The following is a 22,285-nucleotide window of genomic DNA, read 5'->3' as shown; positions in this document are numbered from 1 at the left end:
ATCATATCCAGGGGATTTTTTGCCTCACTCTTCTGATATGTTTTAGAACCTCTTCTTTTGTACATCCAGCTATCTGGTCGTCAGCTGGGAAAGGCGAGAGAACGATGTCTTCTGTTGCTTCGATTTCTGAGGCTTCTGCGGTAATCACCGGCGTGAATTGGTCTTGAAGACGATTGGCAAAAGCCTCAGCTTGAGCTTCGTCTAAAATGTGCCAGGAGCCAGAAATGATCCGAATGGGATGACGACGGATTGGCTGCCGTTTGAGCTGACGTTTAAATTTTCATAATTGAAATTCTGCGTCAGTGGGCGATTCAGCTCGTTCTCGCTGATACGCCTCTTTTGAAGTTGGGCTAGAGCAGCTTTGAGATGCCTTGTGGCTTCGCTGTAGGTGGCTTTAGCATTAGGCGTGCGTAATCGCAACCAGCATCTCCCGGCCAGTCTTTTGTGTATTAGTAGGTCTTGGGCCTCCAAGGTGAGGGGGATGTTATACACAGACTGGTGTTCTGTTTGACAAGATGGTGGGGCGGCTAGGTGCGCACGATTGACTATTTCTTCTTGCAGTTTGTTTGCTGCGTAGTCCACGTCTTCAGGAGTGTTAAGTTCCATTTCTGTATATAACGAGTAATGAAGCTCGCGTCTAAAAATTCCTAAATCTGTTCCCGCCGGCAGCAACTGCTTCCTAATGGGGAAAGGCTGTGGCTGTGCGTGGATTGTAACTACTAGTGGCAGGTGGTCAAAGGATAGGTCCAAAGAATCTTCAATGGTCAATTGCCGAACACAGATGCATTTGAAGACCGCGACATCGATTGCAGAAGGCCTTGTCCATTAAGTGGGTAACGAGTGGGGGCTCCAGTCGCCAGTATGCTGAATTGTAGGTTTTTAATCGCCTCAAATATGACTTCTCCGCGTGTGTTTGTCTGCTGGGTTTGTAGTTCTCGCATCGCTTTGAGCTCGGCATTAATTGCATCAAACTGGTGCTGTTGTTGTTGAAGGATTTCAGTGAACTAAGTGTCACTTGTAAAATTCTTATTTGGCGGACCACCTCTAGCGACCTGCGCGTAAGAAACACCATTAATAGATGTTGCAGGGCTCATGGCGTAGGTACTACTCTGGGGCCTTGTAAATTCGGCAGCACACCTCCGACCCGTAGACGGTGTTTGTGTGGGACTGCTTTTTTGTACTGGGGATTGCAATTTGCGCAACCGCTTGTAAACTCGGCAGCCCTCTTAGTTGGCAGGGTACTGTAACTCACAGTGTACACATGTTGGTACCTGGTCCTTTTCACGGGTGCAATCTTTGGATGCGTGTTTCCCGGCGCAACGTATACACGTGGGAGCTTTGTGGCAGTAGCGTTGTGTGATTCCTGACAGCGATGACATTGCGTCAGGTCGTTAAATCTTTGTGGCAGTTCCACCGTGGAGCGTTGCCTGTAGACAACTCGTATGTCCAAAATTTTGTTGTTGGGGGCCTGAGCCACGTCAATAAAAAATATGTTTAACGGTGTTTTGTCCGTACGGGTTGGGTTGTGCACATTTGTAATTTTGTGGCCTTTGGTTTCCAATTCATCTTTAATTAGTGTTGTGTCAGCGTTGGAGTGAAGCCCTTTGAAGCAGACTCTATATGGCTTGTCCTTCTTAAGCTGGTAGCAGTAGAACTCCAAGCCCAGCTTAGTAAAGTTGTATATTACTCTGCGATAGTCCTCACTGCATTGGGTTAATACACCTATATTATTCCGCTTTGGTTTAATCACGTATGATTTAGCATCAATGACTTTGTCGATTATCTGTTGCAACAAGGCTATACCTATTTTAGGGTTTATTGGCATGATAGAGGCTTGCCTGTTAGCCATCACAACGTTAAGCTGGACTCGCATATCTGCATTTAACTTTGCATATACCTTTCTAGATGAGAAAACATGCTATTTGTACTGATAGCTGAGAATATATGAAAGTAGATTAAGGTATTTCTGGTATCACACACTTATACCTCACAAAAAATGTTTCATTGCTCTATTAATATTCATATAAAATGTGGTGGAGTTTAAGAAAATTTAGCTTTTTGTCAAAATCTTAAACAAAAACGTTTGCCAACAGGATGTTAAAATTGAACTGGATCGGATCGCTCGAAAAATTCGTGATATGATTTTCTAGTTAATATTCAAAAGAAAGTATTTTGTCATACCTCTCGTTGCAGCTTACGTCTTTCCACTTTCAGTTCAGCCTCAGATTTTTCAGCAGCTTCAGCCGTACTTTTATACCGTATAACTTGAGTCTCTGAACGGGCTAAGTTTGCCTGGAGACTACCGATTTCCTGTTCAGCTTTTTGTAGTTTATATTTATAATCGGATATGATTTTATTTGATTCTCCTACGAATTGTCATGATAGTTTTATAGCATATTATTTTTGTTTCGAACTTACTTTGAACGTCATAGTCATCATCGTACTCCAAAGAGTCACTAAATAAACTGCCACGGCCAGGTCTACATTCACTTTTCAAAACATCCAACTGTTCGCGAAGCTTTTGCATTTCATTAAGAAGATGCTGTTTTTGCTCTGCAAATTTTTTAATTCTTACATCTGAAACGATATGTTTACTTTCAGATAATATATTAAACTTTTAATATACTGTGCTTACCAAGAGAACCCTGCACAGTTGCCAAAATATTGGCATTTTCAACGCTGACTAGAGCGCGCTTCGCATCACTACCATCACTATTTTCAATTGCAACAATAACAAGACCGTGTTCTTCAATTAGTTTATCGCGCTCACTTAGCTGACCTTGCACCAGGTTTAATTCTACAGTTGTGCGATCCAAATTGCGTTTCAGGGCACTACAATCGCGAACTTTGTTTTTAAATTCTCGTTGCAATTGAGCAAGAGATTCCTGCATTGTTTCACTTTTATCTTTAAGTAGTTTTACTTCATAAGTTTGAGAAGAGCGATCGTTGTCTAGTTGAGCATTTGTTATCATCGCTTTTCGAAAACGTTCTTCGACTTCCTAAAATGAAATTAAATTAAACTAATTAATATAGCAAGCAAATTCCTATTAACAATATAGAATTTTTAAGCAATAAGTAAAATAAAATACGCAATCACATTAAACCAGTCAATATTTGAAGTAGCTTGCAAGAGCTCTTAGTTTAATTCACCCTAAAGACGACTATTTAATGCATAATACATAATACATTTATATATATGTTTCCATAGTTGACACTTTCAACTTTTTGAGTCGATAATTTCCAAACGAATGAAGCAAATCAGTAAAATATTTAAACAAAGAAAACTGAAACAAAACGCATGTGTACAATTGTGCACCTTCCGATATTCTTACTTTGGTTTGATTTCTTAACTCTCTTATCGGCAATAGACATGCAGTTTTACCCTTATATGTTTTATTTTTGCATTCTACACTTTTATGATCCAGAAATTCACGTGTTTCTTATTTTTCGAAGTAGATTTGGTAATTTTAGTCTACAAAGTACCGCGAAAAAATGAAGAAGCTTTCGTCAGATGTCGAAAATAGTATTATTAGCCTAACTGAAACACTATTAAAGGCCGCAAACGACTCTTAAAGAACTCTGACGCCAGACTGATAAGTTCCTAACACCTAACACATAGGAAAAGACGTGAGTCGGCGGGTGGCTAGAAGAAAAAATAAACCAGCTCTATCCGAGAAGAATGTCAAGGCTTGATTGAAATTCGCCGGGAACAGAAGAACTGGACTGTAGATGATTGGAAACGTGTCATCTGATCGGATGAATCCAAGTTCAACCGTTTTCAATCAGATGGCAAGTAATACTATTGGCACAGGCCCGGGGACAAGCTTCAAAAACACCATGTGAAGCAAACCGTTAAGCATGGAGGAGGCAATGTCAACGTTATGGGGATGCTTTACTTGGTGGCACATTGGACCATTGCATAAAAATTATGGTATAATGTTAAAAGAAGACTATCTCAATTATTTGAAAACCTGTCTACCCAATTTTCTGGACTAGTGTGTATACCCTGTAAAGGAAAACATTTTTCAACAAGATGGAGATCCGAAGCACACTGCCAAAATTGTCCGCGAATGGTTACAAAACCAAGATTTTATGCTGATGGAGTGTCTAGCTAAAAGTCCCGAACTCAATCCGATTGAGAACCTGTGGTCAATCGTGAAGCGACGGCTCGGGCAATATCAAACAATGCCATCCAACTTAGACGATCTTTGGAAGCGTGTAGAACTGAAGTGGAACCGAGATCCAAAGGAAACCATAGAGAAGTTGGTCGAGAGTGTGCCAAACTGAATAAAAAATTTAATAGCTAATAAGGGCCTGTGGACAAAATATTGATTTAGAATCATATTTAATTTTTTCACTGAAGGTGCAAAATTGTACACATGCGTTTTGTTTCAGTTCTCTTTGTTTGAATATTTGACTGATTATTTTTTGTATTTGTTATATACGGCAATTTGTTAAGAATTAAATACATATTATTGGAAAAAAAAGTTTTTTTGATTTGCTTCATTCGTTTGGAAATTATCGACTCACAAAGTTGAAAGTGTCAACTATGGAAACACTTTTGCTCCCTACTGTATATACAGTGGTTCACAGCTTATTTCAACCAGCACCTTAAAAAAAGTTTGTTGGGCTATAAAATCTAAACTATTGGGGGAACCCCGAAAATTTAAATGCAGGTTGTTAGTGTGATGCTTAAACTAATATAAAATCAATTCATTTATTTTTTAAATATTTTTTCAATATTTAATAATGTTTAAAAACTAAAAAATGAGACCAAAACAGTTCCACAGCTTATTTCAACCACAAACTTTGCAGCTGATGAAAGATCTGTTATTTTACAATGCAACGGTAGATTCTTGTTCTATGCTTTATTCACTGTTTTCGCAGTGTGATAAAATAAATTTTTGCAGAATTTTGAAAGCTCAACTTTCAGAAAAGTGAATTTAGCAAAATGGGACCACGCACACCTATTGAGCAGCGGGAACTTGTTCTCAAACACTATAAAAATGGTCATTCCCGTAGAAAAATTGCTGAGATGGTTGGATTTAGTGATTCTACAGTTCAAAGCATCATATACCGGTTTGTCCGTGAAAATAGAACCCACGATAAAGGCAGAAATGCTCCAAACAAAATTTTTAATCCCACGGACGAGCGCTATATTGTGAGAAAAATTCGGGATAACCCAAGGATATCGGCTCGACAAGTAGCCAATGATGTTAAGGAGGAGTTGGGCAAGTCATGCCACCCAGAAACTATTCGCCGTGTGCTTCGGGAACATGACTTTAATGGCAGAGTACCACGCAAGAAGCCTTTTATAAGCGACAAAAACAAGAAGTGTCGCTTAAAATTTGCCCAGGAGCACTTGCACAAGGACATTGGATTCTGGAACACAGTTTTATTTTGCGATGAGTAAAAATTTAATTTGTTTGGGTCGGATGGGCCCTCATATGTGTGGCGTAAGCCTAACACAGAGCTTGACGCAAAACAGTTGAGGGCTACAGTAAAGCATGGCGGAGGCAGCCTTATGGTTTGGGCCTGTATGTCAGCAGCCGGCGTTGGGAACTTAGAGTTCATAGAGACTACGATGGATAAAGGCAAATATCTTGATATTTTGAAGTCCAATTTAATTCAAAGTGCTCAGAAACTGGGCATAAAGGAGGACTTCAGATTTTATCAAGATAATGACCCGAAACACACTGCGGGAATTGTCCAGACTTGGTTGATCTGGAAATGTCCGCACGTTATGAAACCACCAGCCCAGTCACCAGATTTAAATGTAATCGAGAATTTGTTGTCGATTTTGGAAAAAAACATTCGCAAACACAATATATCCAACAAATCGGACCTAAAAGCTGCATTGGTTGAGGAATGGGAAAAAATTACTCCAGAAGTCACCAAAAAGTTGGTTGAATCTATCCCAAAGACTTAAAATAATAGTTAACCAAAAGGGTGGTCACACTAAGTATTAATTTCTTATTATTTTATGTTATTTTAGTGTTATATAATGTTATTTCATAAGTGGTTGAAATAAGCTGTGGAACTGTTTTGGTCTCATTTTTTAGTTTTTAAACATTATTAAATATTGAAAAAATATTTAAAAAAATAAATGAATTGATTTTATATTAGTTTAAGCATCACACTAACAACCTGCATTTAAATTTTCGGGATACCCCCAATAGTTTTGATTTTATAGCCCAACAAACTTTTTTTAAGGTGCTGGTTGAAATAAGCTGTGAACCACTGTATATATTTATAGAAAAGTATTTACTTCTGCAACATATCCGATTGATGATAACATTAGAAAGGTTGACAGTTACGCGCTTTTCAATGGCAGTATGTTTTGTATTTGTACCGAAAAAATGCAATGTAAACAAATATTAAGTTGGAAAAACATTAAGTGACACGTACGAATTGATGCAAAAAGTGTATGGTGATAAATGTTTAGCTCGCACCAAAGCTCAAAGTGGTTTAGTCATTCAAGCAGCTGTGAGATAGGTATTAAAGAACATTCCGTTAGATGAGATGAAAGAGACACATAAACAAGTTGATCGTTCTTAGGTTGTATTGAGTTAAAGGGAGACTATTTTGAATAAAAAATAACTGCCAAAAATAATACGATACGTGTTTTATTTTATATCATAAAAGTAACTTTATTTTTTATACAAATTGTGTGTGTATTTGAAACCTCTGTATTCATAACAAAATTCAATGTCATTTAATCGATTTATGACCGTTAATAAAAAATATTTAAGCTAAAATACTTAATACACTTCAAATTGAAGGTTTTAGCCTTTGTTGTATACGAGTTCGTTGTGTTCACACGGACTGACAGACGAGCATAGCTAGTGCTACTGAATTTTTATTTATATTTTTTTATCTTTTTTATTACATGATGTAATTTTTATGTCAATAATTCAAAGCGTAACTTCTGATTGGCTCCCACAATTTTTCTAGAGATCGTAACAGAAAGAAATAGCTGCCAATTTCCTGATAATTTCCCACGTTTTCCTGCAATCATTCATGTGTTTATTTTTCTTGTGTTTATTTTGTTATTATGATTTAACTGTTTCTTGGCGAGTTTAAAATATTAAACAGTTTTTGAAAATTTTTAAAAGTTAATTAAGCTATAACAAATATCATAGCTTCGTACTGTGTTAAAAACTGAAGTGTGGCAAAATACTTGGGGTTTTCCGCAATAAATATTGCTAGGAAACATAATTTGTCACATCAAACCATTAATTATCAAATTAATAAATATAAAGAGTTAAATGATAGAACCAATGTACCACGAAAACGCATAAATCGAAAGACAATTGCTGCTGACCCTCTAATAACACAAGAAGTTCTGAAGGTTCTGACTGGAATGACCCTGCATCCAATGTCAGAAGTGAAAGATCCATAGGCATATTTTTAATTGAGGTTAATATGTAAACATATATAGCAAAGCCCTTACCATTCATCACCTCTAAAAAATAGATGGAAGCGTTCTGAGGATCTTTATTATATAATGGTGTAGAGGATTTGGGTTCCATTAAAGGATCTATGAACCAAAACAATTAGAAGCGTTTGGTCTCCAGAGCCATTCAAAGATCCCGATATTTTAGTCTGGATTTTGCCGTTGTGCTGGAAATGCCAGATCATATTCTCAATTAACTCGACGAAAGGCAGAAAAACTGTTACATCATTACAATCTTTCGCCATTATACCCAAAGTTAATAACTGAAATTTGCAGCTGCCTTTATACGGCTTTTCAAACAATCACACCTCTAATAAGGCTATGCAGGCGGTCCAAATGATACTCTTCGAAGATCACGAATATAAATGTTAAGCCCATTTGGTCCTTCCATATTAAAATTTTTTCATATGAACAAAATACAAGAAACTCTTTAAATACTTAAAAAATACAATTTTTGAGTTTAAGTGCGAAATTAATGGCCTACTATTCAAATTAACGATATATTTTTTTAATTTTTATTGTTTAATAATATATTTTGAATAAGATAATAAAAAAAAGAGAGCAAAACTTAAAATGTGTATCAAAATAAACAACAAAAACTAAAATTACTCTATTTTCAAGCTGTGAAGAAACTTCAACTTCAATTCGGTTTCGAATTAATTCTTGGAAAAAACGGTGCTTTACTGTTGTCTTTGTCTTAATACATGTTAATTTTTGCATTTGGCTGTGAAATTTTGTTGAGTACGCATCTAAAGCTGAATTACTTTAGTATTAAAAATGAGTCAAGAAACTCTTAACACGCAAAAAATATACAATATTGATTTTAGATGCAACATGAATGGCATTTAATTAAAATTTATGAAATTTTTTTAATTGGTAAACTGTTTAATAATATTAATTAAGTTAAATTCTACAGAAAAACAAGAGAGAGAGAGAGAGAGATTTCCTGATCCACCGCCACTGTAGTGCTTATGTATGAAGTTGCAAATGTCAACTTAAGTGGCAGCTGTTATTTCAAGCACTATTCAATCGCAATTTCGATTCTTCGAATAGAAAAGAATACACGCATTTGAATGACTGTGTGCACACGTACAGGAAAATTGCGTACGCTTGGCGCTGCTGTACATTTACTTATATGAATTGGCTAAATGTTTTGTGTAATTATTTTTAATGAAATTTTCAATATATGATTTACATATTCGATTGGAGTGTCAGCTTAGTAAAAATTCAAACTCTTTCACTTCTTCTTTGACATTATTTTCAACTGAACTTAAATTTAAAGAATTTTGGGAAATTTGAAGCCGATATCCAAAATATACAACTAAATAAAAAATTTGGAGGCTCAAGCTTTTAAGTCGTACGAAATACAATTTAATAACTGCATTTCGGTCACGGTTTTAATCAATAACAATAAAACGTGAATAGTTATCAAATATTTGAAAAAAAAAAAACTTGATATGCGAATGCTATACACGGACCTATACAACATTTATGATCTCTAGATTTTATAGATCCTGACTGAGCGTTTCGTCCTGATAAGGAATATATAAATTAAAGTGGGAGGCTCTTCCAGCGATGGTCGTGATGATGCAGATTTACAATCTGTCCAATGGTTAAATGATGTATAGTTCCAGCGTTCACATGGGTAGCTATATGCAGTTGCTAGATGTGACGTCTTATGACGTCCACGTTGACGGCTTGACTTAGCCTTCTCACTATCACTAGCCTTGTGGCTTAGCAATGTAGTAATAATCACAAGATGTTTTACGGCCAAGTGCCGGAGCAATGTTTTATTGAAGCGTTAGCTTACGTTATCTGAACACAACTGAATAATACTTGAAAAAAGAGTAATTTTAGTTTTAGTTGTTAATTTTGTTACGCATCTTTAGTTTTGTCCCCTTTTTTATAATCTTATTCAAAACATATTAAAAAATAAAACTTAAAAAAATTTCGTTAATTTGAATAAAAGGTCATTAATTTTGCACCTAGTTAAAAATTTAATTTTTTTTCATTTGTAAAAATTCAAACTCTTTCACTTCTTCTTTGACATTATTTTCAACTGAACTTAAATTTAAAGAATTTTGGGAAATTTGAAGCCGATATCCAAAATATACAACTAAATAAAAAATTTGGAGGCTCAAGCTTTTAAGTCGTACGAAATACAATTTAATAACTGCATTTCGGTCACGGTTTTAATCAATAACAATAAAACGTGAATAGTTATCAAATATTTGAAAAAAAAAAAACTTGATATGCGAATGCTATACACGGACCTATACAACATTTATGATCTCTAGATTTTATAGATCCTGACTGAGCGTTTCGTCCTGATAAAGAATATATAAATTAAAGTGGGAGGCTCTTCCAGCGATGGTCGTGATGATGCAGATTTACAATCTGTCCAATGGTTAAATGATGTATAGTTCCAGCGTTCACATGGGTAGCTATATGCAGTTGCTAGATGTGACGTCTTATGACGTCCACGTTGACGGCTTGACTTAGCCTTCTCACTATCACTAGCCTTGTGGCTTAGCAATGTAGTAATAATCACAAGATGTTTTACGGCCAAGTGCCGGAGCAATGTTTTATTGAAGCGTTAGCTTACGTTATCTGAACACAACTGAATAATACTTGAAAAAAGAGTAATTTTAGTTTTAGTTGTTAATTTTGTTACGCATCTTTAGTTTTGTCCCCTTTTTTATAATCTTATTCAAAACATATTAAGAAATAAAACTTAAAAAAATTTCGTTAATTTGAATAAAAGGTCATTAATTTTGCACCTAGTTAAAAATTTAATTTTTTTTCATTTGTAAAGAGTTTCTTGGCAAACTGTTTTTGTATTTGGGGACGCAATTCTGATCACGCAATAGCATTAAAAATATAACGATTCTTTTGTCGAGCTTATTTTTATGAGAGAGGTTGCATAAAAAGACAGAAAAACAAAAAATAATTAGAAATTAGAAAAACAAGTTGATAAAAAGGAGGCGTTGCCGTGATGAAGAGCACTGTACATCTAGCACGCCCCCCTCTACCTGCTACACACATTTTAATAAACCCATTACATATTTCCCATTTTCAATGGGTTCAGGGTATACCAAATTTTGTCAAAACAAAAGTACTTTACTCATCAACTTGAACATAGAAAACAAACATGTCATTGTAATATTATATTTGTTAATATACTTACTTTAAGTTCGTGTTTGACATCACGCAAACTGTGACTTTCATCCTCTAATGAATCCTCGCTACTGCGTCGCGAACCTGTTGCACGTGAAAGGTTAATAATACCACTATAGGCGTGGCGTGCAGAATGTACTGAGAGCGAGTCGCTAATGACATTTCCACTTGTGATTTGCATATCAAACGCACGATCTGCGCTTTGTTCCAATTCTTTTTGCTGCCGCTCTAGTTCACGCATACGTATCTCTCGAGCTTCAGCGCGGGCCAAACGTCGAGCTGCTAAACGTGCTTCGGCCTGTATTTAAAATTTACAGAAAATTAATGATCACTGAAAATTGTTATATAATTGTCATTTGTGTAAGGAGTTTGATTAATTTAAATATAAACATAATATATATTTATTTATTTTATTACAATAAAAATAATGGCTCAAAGAAAAAATTTTCTACGGTCCGGTTAACCCTCAACCTTATTAACTTAAAATATCAAAGTTGTTATTCAAGATAAGATATATAAGGAAAGGATATATAGAACTATTTGTCGGAATATACTCGGAAAATGTAAATAATTAATATTGAATTAGCCTCGGTGATAGGATCTCAGAAGATGAAACCTGACTACAGAACAATTCTAGTAAAAGCCGTTTTACCTGGCTAGCTCACACAAAAAATAATTAATGTGGTTGCAAATATAAAATAATTAGTATATAAAACCAATATTTTTAGATGTTCAAATAGAGGTATATACAGTCACGCATATCTGAATAGGTTATAGTTATTTAAAGTTCTAATAGATATATCTCATCATCGAGATCTGCCTTGTAATCTTTATGATTTTTATTAATTACAATAACTTTTTAATAAGAACCTATCGAATCTGATATTTTTCTAGCTCATCTGTATAGGTTTAAGAACTTAAATCTTAATTTGCGATCGATTGAATAGTTTTAAAATGTTATTTTAGTGAGTGTTTTAAATTTAAATGAATTATTCCCATTTTTTTAAAATTGGATCATGGAGTACCTTTCAGTCTTTAAAATAGGTCCAATAAAAGGTTATTTAAAAGGCAATATAGAATCTGATCCAAAACACAAATAGCTCTCAGGATTGACTGTTGTAATAAAGATGTAACAAATTTTTTCTGTAATAAAAAAACTCCTGTAAAAAAGCCGAATCAGAGCAGCGACATTTTCTGCAGACTGCCACAAATTCTCTCGCCTCTCGGCAAGTCTCTAGTTAAGCAACATAAAATGAATTATTTGAGGTTCCAAAATTTTAATAGTTTAAAAATTAAAAAGAAATTTTAGTTTTTTTTTAGCACGTGAAGATTCACATCTCCGATTCGAAAGAGAGCATATGATTTGAAACAAGCAGAGAAACCCTGTACACTCTCCCGACGAAAAGGAAATGCATTCTCGAGGGACTGTGGATTAGCTGCCGCCATATTCACCAGACATAAACATTATTAAAACATTTGGAGACTGCTCTAGGAGAGTTTACGAATGTGTAAAACAAGTTGAGCAGATTTGTTAAATCAATTAAAAAATCTTATTCAGCAACTTTGCTTAATGAAATGGAAAAACATTTCAATTGATTACCAAGGCAAATATTTGATATTATTAGTCATATTATTTTTTTTTTTTATTCAACGCCTTGAAATTTTATATATATTTTTTTTAATAAGTTTCGGTATTCAACCCTTGATTCGGTCGGTAGTTTTTTTTTTTTATTTGAGCCAACAAAAGGATCGGACTGATTAACTGATTAATATTTTATGTAACAAAATTTAATTGATTTAGATTTGAGCTTTCATTAAACGCATATATCTTATTTACCTAATCATTGGAGCGGCACCCTACTTGTTAATGAAGTTTTTAATATTATTATTTTAATTACCGTCTAAAGTCTCTAGCTCTTAAAGATGCTGATGCGGACAGACGGACAGGACTAAATCCACTCAGCGTATATATACTCAGAATATATATACTTTTTTAAATATAGAAACCAACCAAACAAGGATTTGAAACAATTGTTTACAAATATATCGTTTTTCTCAATAAAACGAACCCATTTTTATAAGAGCATTTGTTGTCTCTACAATAAATCTAATATTTTGCACGTTTTACTTATGCCCATTTACTCGATGGTTTGGCGTTGGGGATGCAATTATAATGAAATACAACATAAGAGGAAGAAAAAATTAATTTTTTTGTTATTGAATTGCAATTAAGATTGTGCTTAGCTTGGCAGAACTATTGTTTTGCTGAGGAGACTTGGTATCGAATCTTGACGATATATACATATATATATATTTTTAAAGCAGAATATGTGAACTAGTTTGCATCTCTACGAAGCCAATAGAATATGTAGATCATATTCTGAAAATTTTATAAAAATCTATTAAGTAAAACAGAAGTTATTAAATACAACGTTTGGCCAATTTGCAAAAGCACAAGCTAAGCAACGCCAAGTGTACGATTTTTTCCTATACATGTGCACACATACTACATGTAATTGCGTTTTCTTTTTATTTTATTCGAAGAATGGAAATTGCGATTCAATTGTGCTTGAACTATAAGGTACTGCTTAAGTTGAGATTTCCAACTTTTTGGACATACGGTGAAGTGGCGTTTTTGTTCGGGACGGCGGTCGTTGCCGATGATTTTTGGGTTCGAGGCTCGTAGTTTCTAGTCTGACTTCAGTTTTTGGCGACTACAACTCAATTATGCGCTAGGTTTGCTTAGATTATTTGCACTGAACATCGATTTTCAATTCGTCGCTAAAGAGATATTTATTTCGTATACTCATTGGTACCTTTGCTATATAAACTGAAAAGACACGACCACTAGGGGCCCAAAAAATCGAGTTATACTGTAACAAATCCGCTATTACTTATAATTAGACTTAAAATTTTGTTTATATACGCGTGTTGATTGATAAAAATATAGAAAAGATATATTTTTCGCCTATTGGGGCGTGGCAAACGGTATAAAACTTTATCTTCCACAGTTTTAGAGCTAGAGTCCCATTATGTAAATTACTGTTAAGATACTCTAAAGACCGAGGATTTAAAGTTAAGATATTCTAAATACGGTCAATATATTGGTGAGAAATGGTTACATACAAATGATTTTATACTAGGTGATGGTTCAATCATTAACCTAGTATTAACGGCATCCTCTTTATCTACTATGGACATCAAAAAACGCACGCTTCCCATTACATGCCAAAATAGCAATAAGTTATTTATAGAGTAAAATTAATGCTTTTTACAAAAATAATATTCATAATTGATAAGAAATTTTCGATAATCCACCGGTGTCTTCTCCCATTCCTCCAATATATAAGACTTAAAATCCCTTTTATTTGTTGGAATATGTTCAAAACGTAATATATTCCATGAATAGACGGTTGGAAGCGGTCATTGAAGCCAATATTGAAGTTAATATTGCCTTATTTTTGAAAAGTATTTCTGTGCAAACAGTTTCGTGTCACTTGAATTTGAATATGTTTTTAGTTGTTGTTGTTTTTTATGCCTTTGCTAATAGTTTTTTAATTTTTATTAATTATTTTTGTAAGACATTAATTTGAAAAAACATAATATAATTTAAAAACATATTGAAATCTCATACTTATTATATTTTTTGTATGTTAAAGAACAAAAATATAATTTGTTTTCCATGTGAAAACACTTTCGTGTCAAACTGTATATATTTTTAGCAATAAGGAAAAAAGGGAAACTTTTAAATACACGGAATACTGCTCTAGTCGAGACGGCTGGCAGTCTTACGTGTCTTTAAAAATTTCCCCTTTTTTCCTCATTATCGCAAATCATTAGACAAAAAATTGGGGTTCCCATTTTTAATAGGATCAGGGTATAATAATTGGTTATTAAGTGAAATTATCTAACCTAGGCATAAGTAAATATGAAGAAAACTACAATTATTATATATATGTACATCTTAATAAATTATTTAATCGATCTAAGTAGTTTTTGTTATAAAATTTTTTATTTAGATGATATATTTGTGATTGTATGGTTAGTTTCCCTTTCTAAAACGCTGAAAACATGTTTATTACCTCTTTTGTTATTTGATCCAGCGCGTTATCTTCGGCATTAACGCATATATTGTTTCGCCGCCGACCGGTGGCGTTAGTACTGTCCATCGCATACAAGATTATTTTTAAAATAATTACCACGTTTCGTCATAAGTCACAAAGCAATTTTAACTATCGTATGATTTTAATTTAGTCACTGAATTTCTCAATTGATAAGTATCTCAGCATTAAACTTTATCAAAAAACCAATTGATCTGAAATAAAATAAAACTACTTAAGTATTTTTGAATATAATTCATTTAAAATTATAATAACATATTTTTCAACCGATATGCACACTGTCTAAGAACGACATGCGAAATTTTTTGACATTATTTCGTCAGCTGGTAGAATTGTTTACGCCCGAATTCAACTTTTGCATAACATACATTAATATTATTGACTATTAAATTATATACAATCTAGATTTCGGAACATACAAAACTATACACACCTATTCTAATTAACAAAAAGATTTTTTTAAAAGAATTATTTGAAGCAAGATATCTCCCACATATTTTTGTGCTATTACTTTGTGTTAAATATGTAGATTTAGTTAAGTATTCAGTAAACTGATTTAAAAAACTTATTGAACATTAACAATTGCTCAGGATTATTATTTTATTAAATTCACTAAAGCCTTAATTTATGCAAGGATAGCCCAAGCCTTTTACAACATGTGTAAAATAATATAAAAGTTCTTTTAGCCACACGACAAGATCTGTGTCATCATACGCAGTTAATACTTAATACTTATCGTATTATCGTATAGATAGCGTTGATATTTTACAACAGTAGAATGAAACAAATATAAGCGAGATAACGGAAATATGTGCGAAATATATTTGATAGCTCACTTTTTTAAGGTGTTTCACTAAATATCAGTTAGCAATGAAATCCGTTCGTTGCTTTCGAATCAAACCACAGTTGTTTGGATATTTTTAGCGTTCCCAGGTGGACATAATCTAAATGGATGTGTATATTCTTCCAAAGGGATGTTGGACGTAGTGTAGATATGCTCATTGACAATGTATGTATTTTTATGCTTTATATTTGTTAATTTGATAAGGGGTTGAAATAAGATGTACAATCGAACATAATAGCTTTCAATTTCATTTTAGTTTTACTTTAAGTACAGTTTTGTTCAAGAGTTTTACGAATAAACACACATTGCTCCGGCACACTGCCGTTACTAAAATCATTTTGCTGATTAATATTTTAATTTTGATATCTTAATTATATCCCATCATAATCTGCCTATCAATTTGATCTACATTGTGCTCCGAACGACGGCTTCCCCTAACGCGGACCCTGGACGGACGTAACTTAATAATTGGCGCCCAACAAAACAGTCTACGAACCCACATTATGTCTCAGTTAATGTAAGTTCATAAAGTTGTAATTTCAAGTCAAACCACACATTAAGTGAAACGTATAGACAAATAATAAAAATACACCAGCGTGATTGGCAGCAGTAAATATAGTGACAAAATAAAAAAATAACAAACAAACACAAGTTTATCATGTTCTTTGCCAAGTTAGCCATTAAATAAAAAATAAAGCTTGTAAAAACACAGCAGTGATTGATTTGTTTCAGTGCAGTTCCGTAAATCAATGAGCCGCTTTGATTCAAATAGGCAAATAAAAACAGAAATCCCTAGTGACGAAGAGTGGGATACAGACCCCGAAGTTAATCAGACACAAAACTTAAGCAACCTAATAATGAATACGGAACAGGTTCAAGCCCTAATAAATAGCGCCTTACAGTGTCAAGAGGCTAGACATTGACTGGAATTAAATCAGTTACAACAACAATTAAATAGCTTGCGAATAGAAGTGCCTCAGGTAGAAACATACCAAAGGATATCGGTAGACCCAAACGTTAGGTGTGACCTACCACTTGACATAATAAAATCGGTACCCGGTTTTAACGGCATACCAGATGAACACGTAGCATGGAGGCAATCGGCCACCGATGCCTACGAATTATTCAGACCCTACGAGGGCAGTGTTAACTATTACCAAGCGGTAACAATTATCCGGAATAAAATCCGAGGACCAGCAAGAGCACTGTTAGTTTCGCACAACACTGTGCTAAATTTTGAGGCTAGAATAGCTAGGCTAGATTGCACCTATGCAGACAAATCTTCGCTACGCCTCTTACGACAAGGATTAGAATTGGTCAGACAAGGTGACCTAAGCCTCATGAGCTACTATGACGAAGTTGAACGAAAGTTATCTTTGGTCACGAACAAAATCGTCATGTGTCATGAGCCCCAACAAGCCATACTGCTTAATGATGAGGTTAGATCGGATGCTCTACATGCATTCATCTCGGGTCTAAGAAAGAACCTAAGAGCAGCCGTGTTTCCAGCACAGCCATAAAACTTACCGTCTGCATTAGCATTAGCCAGGGAGGCCGAAGCTAGTATCGAACGTAGTGCCTTTTCTGCTTCATACGCTAGAGCGCTAGAAGAAAGAGCTCAGGCGAGCGAGGGCAACAAATACCGCTCACACAATAAGCAAGGCAAAAATAATAGGGACAACAAGGATCAAGAAAGAAACCCTCACTTTGTAAAAAAACAGCAGAACCATCAGGAGAGCAAGAAAGGTGGCGAGGAAGATCTACCCGTGTCAATGGAAGTCGATAACTCTTCCAAGTTTAGACAACGCACGGAGTTCGGTAATAATCAGAACTTACGTTCACACCCCCAGAAAAGTGCAAACATGTCAGAGCGTTTTACAGGCGCCAGACGACAACGTGTTAACAATATAGCTCAAAACAACTCTGCCGACGAAGATCAGAAATACAAGGAGGCAGCAGAAAATGCTGTAGCTTGTATTGACGACGAAACCGAGTCCATTGATCTCAATGATTCGTTGAATTTTTTAGGGAACGCTCCCGGCTGCCGTTCATTAAACGACAGTTGGCTGGGAGAACCTTAAACATTTTGATAGATAGCGGGGCGGCTAAGAACTATATCAGGCCCGTAAAGGAGCTAAAAGTAGTTACACCAGCCGATAAGCCCTTCACTGTGAGCTCGATCCACGGCTACAGTAAAGTTAAAAATAAATGTCTGCTCAATATTTTTGAGCAGACATCCCCCTTTTTCCTGTTAGACACACTCACCTTGTTCGACGCCATTATAGGCTTCGACCTGCTAACGCAGGCGGGAGTCACGTTGGACCTTCAGGATAACACCTTGAAATACCTAGACAAACAAGAAAAGTTAGGATTCTACGAGTGTTCTAATGTCAATTTCACCAATGTGAACGACATAGTTGTACCAAGATCGGTAAAAACGGAATTCAGAGACATGATCATAAAGAGGAAAAAAGCGTTCTCTACCTCTAACGAGGCGTTACCTTTCAATACCTCTGTTGTTGCCACAGTTAGAACTAGAGACAGCGAACCAATATACTCCAAGTGATACCCCCTGCCAATGGGCGTATCTGATTTTGTAAACAAAGAAATTGAATGTTTACTCAAAGATGGACAGCAACGGCGACAACGACCTTGTGATCGACTTTAGAAAGCTAAACGAGCGAACTATTGCCGACCGGTACCCAATGCCTAGCATCCCTATGATTCTAGCGAACCTGGGAAAGGCAAAATTTTGTACAACCCTGGACTTAAAGTCGGGTTACCATCAAATTCTCCTCGCGGAACAAGACCGTGAAAAACATAATTTTCAATTAATGGCGGCAAATATGAGTTTTGTCGGTTGCCCTTTGGCCTCAAGAATGCGTCAAGCATTTTTCAAAGGGCTATAGACGACGTTCTAAGGGAACAAATAGGGAAAACTTGCTACGTATACGTAGACGATGTGATAGTTTTCTCAGAAAACGAAATCGACCATGTAAAGCATGTTGACACAGTGCTAAAGAACCTGTGTGATGCCAACATGAGAGTGTCACAAGAGAAAACTCAGTTTTTTAAAGAGAGCATTGAGTTCTTAGGCTTTTTAGTGACCAAACACGGCATAAAAACTGACCCCGAAAAATTAAAAAAACCATCCAAGAGTATATTGAACCAAAGAGCCTCTACAGCCTTAGGTCTTTCCTCGGCCTGGCCAGCTACTATAGGGTCTTCATAAAAGATTTTGCATCCTTAGCAGCTCCCCTAACAAATATACTCAAGGGTGAAAATGGCAAAGTTAGTAAACACATGTCCAGGAAAGTTGGGGTAAACTTCGATGAAACCCAACGTAACGCCTTTCAAAAATTACGCAACATTCTGGCATCAGAAGATGTCTGCCTCGTGTTTCCAGATTTCGGTCAATCATTCGACCTAACCACGGATGCATCAATGAGTGGCATTGGAGCTGTCCTTTCGCAAGGGGGCAGACCAATAACCATGATTTCAAGAATTCTCAAAACTAGCGAAACGCACTACGCGACCAACGAGAGAGAACTGTTAGCCATCGTATGGGCGCTAGGTAAACTGCATAACTACCTATATGGTGCCCAAGATATAAAAATTTTCACGGACCATCAGCCTTTGACATTCACAGTTTCCGAGAAAAATACTAACGCCAAGATCAAAAGGTGGAAAGCCTTTATAGACGAACACAACGCGACGGTACTTTACAAACCAGGGAAAGAGAACTTTGTGGCTGACGCCCTTTCTAGGCAAAATATAAACGCCTTACAAAATGAACTTCAATCGGACGCTGCAACGATTCACCGCGAACTCTCTCTGACCTACACGGTCGAAACGGCCGACAAACCAGTAAATTGTTTCAAAAACCAGATTATCTTAGAAGAAGCGTGTTTCCCATTACAACGCAAAAAGATACTTTTTGGCCAGCTGGTCAGCTTCACTGACAAAAATTCATTAATTGAAACAATAAAACCTCTCATTGTTACAGACGCAGTAAATGCCTTTCACTGCGACTTTCCGACACTAGCCAGCTTCCAGCATATTCTAGTTTCAAGCCTCCCTGCAACCAAGTTTTGGCACTGCAAGAACTATGTGCTCGACATTTCTGATAGAAATGAACAGATAGAAATAATATTGACAGAACATAACCGAGCGCATAGAGAGATGCACAGGAAAACATTAAAGAAGTCCTTCGTGACTATTATTTTCCCAAAATGTCCAAGGAAGTGGTTGCAAATTGCAAAGTTTGCACAAAATCCAAATACGAGAGACACACCGCAAAAACAGGAATTGGGTGCCACTCCAATCCCTTCATACGCAGGCGAAATATTGCACATCGACATTTTTGCCACCGACAAAAAACTATTTCTAACTTGCATTCACAAGTTTTCAAAGTGTGCCGTCGCACAACCACTACCGTCTCGAGCAGCAACAGATGTAAAAACACCCATTATCCAGCTAATAAACATTTTTCCTGAAATCAAAACACACTATTGTGACAATGAAGCGGCATTCAACTCAGAAATGATCACATCATTCCTGAAGAACAGCTACAATATAGGCATTATAAATGCACCACCGCTTCAAAGCAGTTCAAACGGACAAGTAGAGCGGTTCCACAGTACCCTGGCGGACATAGCCAGAAGCTTGAGGTTAGATAGAAAAGCCAGCGAAACTATTGAGCTGATATTGAGAGCAACGGTAGAATATAATAAGTCAATCCATTCGGTTAAAAACCAAAAGCCGATTGACATCATACATGCCACTTCAACAGAAGTTAGATTATCTGTCAAGAAAAGAATTCAAAAGGCACAACAAGCCGTACTCGACAGATGCAATCCAGACAGACAGAACAGAGTGTTTGAAACGAAACGGTGTTTCTAAAAAACAACAAGAGACTTGGAAACAAACTAACGCCATTATGCTCAGAAGAAAAGGTAGAGGCAGACTTGGGAACCACGGTTCTCATTAAAGGGAGGGTGGTCCATAAAGACAACCCCAAATAGTAACTAAGGATAGGCACTAAGACACAATAGTTTATTTTTCGCACTGCTTACTCTTTACAGGCAAATAGTTATAAACTCTGAAACACAAAAGCAAATCAATCAATTAACTTTTACTGTGAACGAAATTATAAAGTCTAGAAAACCCGACTTCGTAGACTCACCACATTTGTATGAGGCACTCTTGGCAAGGAATAGAATGATTACCACAGAAATACAAAATTTAGTTCTCACGATCACTCTAGCTAAATCAGTCATTGTAAATACCACAATTTTTAATCACAATGACTTGGAATCATTTCTTCATGAACACCCCGCAGAAGTCCCCATAGTTAGCCTGATGGAAGCTTCTTCCATAAAAGTCCGTCTGCAATAAGATAACTGTCTATCCCGTACCGCATCACCACATCATACTACAGCTCCAAGATAACATCGTAGCTGACTGTGACGGTGACATCCTGAGGAAGTCGGATTGTACTACAACCAATTTTGGCGCGGTCTGTAAGAGAGCAAAAGTCAAAACGTGCGCTCGAGCCCTACATGCCGGAAACATGGCGAACTGCCGGTCTCAACCCAGCAACCTGAGACCCATCACCAAAGTAGACGACGGCGTAATCATCTTCAATGAAAACTCGGCGAAAGTAAGCTATGATGAAGGGCCAGAAATCAACATCAATGGCACGTATCTCATCACCTTTGAGCGCTCCGCTATAATCAACGGGACGAGAATCATTAACCAACGTGAGACGTTAAAAAAGAGTCCAGCCGTAGGGGTCTCCGCCTCTCAACATCATAAGCCATGACCCAGTGCTAAGCTTACCGCAACTCCATCGGATGAACGACCACAACTTCCGAGTCATCAGTGAGTTTAAAGAGGAACTGGAGTCATCCGGATCCCAAGCTAACTGGCTCATCAGCGGTATAATCTTGGGCGTCGCCCTCAGCTGCATCCTCGTGAGCTATCACCTCTACCAAAGCAGACAAGCATCAAAAATGTTTCAGGAAACCATTAATAAGTACAAGGTAACCGAGGCCGGTCACGAACTTAGTGGGGTGGTAGTTAACAAGTAACCCCCGCGCTATAACTTTGTAGAATAAGTACTGCCCTCGCATGCGCATTCCGCTGACGCGCCAGAGTCAGCGCAATGCCCTTACAAAGTCAGCCCCGGTAACATGATGCTTGGCGTTGCGCAAGTAGATTTGTTTAACAGTTATGCTGAGTAGTTTGTAGCTTTTGTCTCTTTTAGCTTTCGATTTCATTTTAGTTTTACTTTAAGTACAGTCTTGTTCAAGAGTTTTACGAATAAACACACATTGTTCCGGCACACTGCCGTTACTAAAATCATTTTGCTGATTAATATATTGCTGAGCCACAAGGCCTGTAATTTTGATATCTTAATTATATCCCATCGTAATCTGTCATCAATTTGATCTACATTGTGCTCCGAACGACGGCTTCCCCTAACGCGGACCCTGGACGGACGGAACTTAATAATTAGTATACCAAGGCTAAACCACGGATCTAAGCATTTAGAGGAGTGAAGCTTCCATTTTACTGCTGATGGAATAATTTGATACAATCCTTGGGAGGAAATTTGGCCAAATTGACGAGTTTAAAACTACAGTAAGAATTATTCGCCACATCAGAGTAATCCGTCAACTTTAT

General features: G+C 36.2%; 1 protein-coding gene across 5 annotated transcripts in view; it reads right to left on the bottom strand.

Annotated features, from left to right (window-relative positions):
- LOC111597906 (leucine-rich repeat flightless-interacting protein 2) overlaps nt 1–15,206 on the bottom strand; it is a 55,220-nt gene extending 40,014 nt beyond the window's left edge. For 4 of the 5 annotated variants that reach the window (XM_030223749.1, XM_030223750.1, XM_030223752.1 and 1 more), the window contains exons 1-6: nt 15,188–15,206; nt 14,716–14,948; nt 10,644–10,931; nt 2,636–2,999; nt 2,419–2,577; nt 2,182–2,366 (exon numbers count right to left, since the gene is read on the bottom strand). In XM_030223749.1, the coding sequence (XP_030079609.1) occupies nt 2,182–2,366; nt 2,419–2,577; nt 2,636–2,999; nt 10,644–10,931; nt 14,716–14,802 (1,083 nt within the window). In that variant the 5' untranslated portion in view covers nt 14,803–14,948; nt 15,188–15,206. The remainder of the gene's footprint in view (nt 1–2,181; nt 2,367–2,418; nt 2,578–2,635; nt 3,000–10,643; nt 10,932–14,715; nt 14,949–15,187) is intronic. The other variant, XM_023312845.2, reaches the window with a different exon arrangement.
- Between the last annotated feature and the right edge of the window lie 7,079 nt (nt 15,207–22,285).

The sequence above is a fragment of the Drosophila hydei genome, unplaced genomic scaffold (assembly GCF_003285905.1).
Source record: "Drosophila hydei strain 15085-1641.00,03,60 unplaced genomic scaffold, DhydRS2 tig00000271-arrow-arrow-pilon, whole genome shotgun sequence".
NCBI classification, from domain to species: domain Eukaryota; kingdom Metazoa; phylum Arthropoda; class Insecta; order Diptera; family Drosophilidae; genus Drosophila; species Drosophila hydei.
Note: the sequence above shows the minus strand (reverse complement) of the source record. Positions and strands in the feature narration are given on the sequence as shown.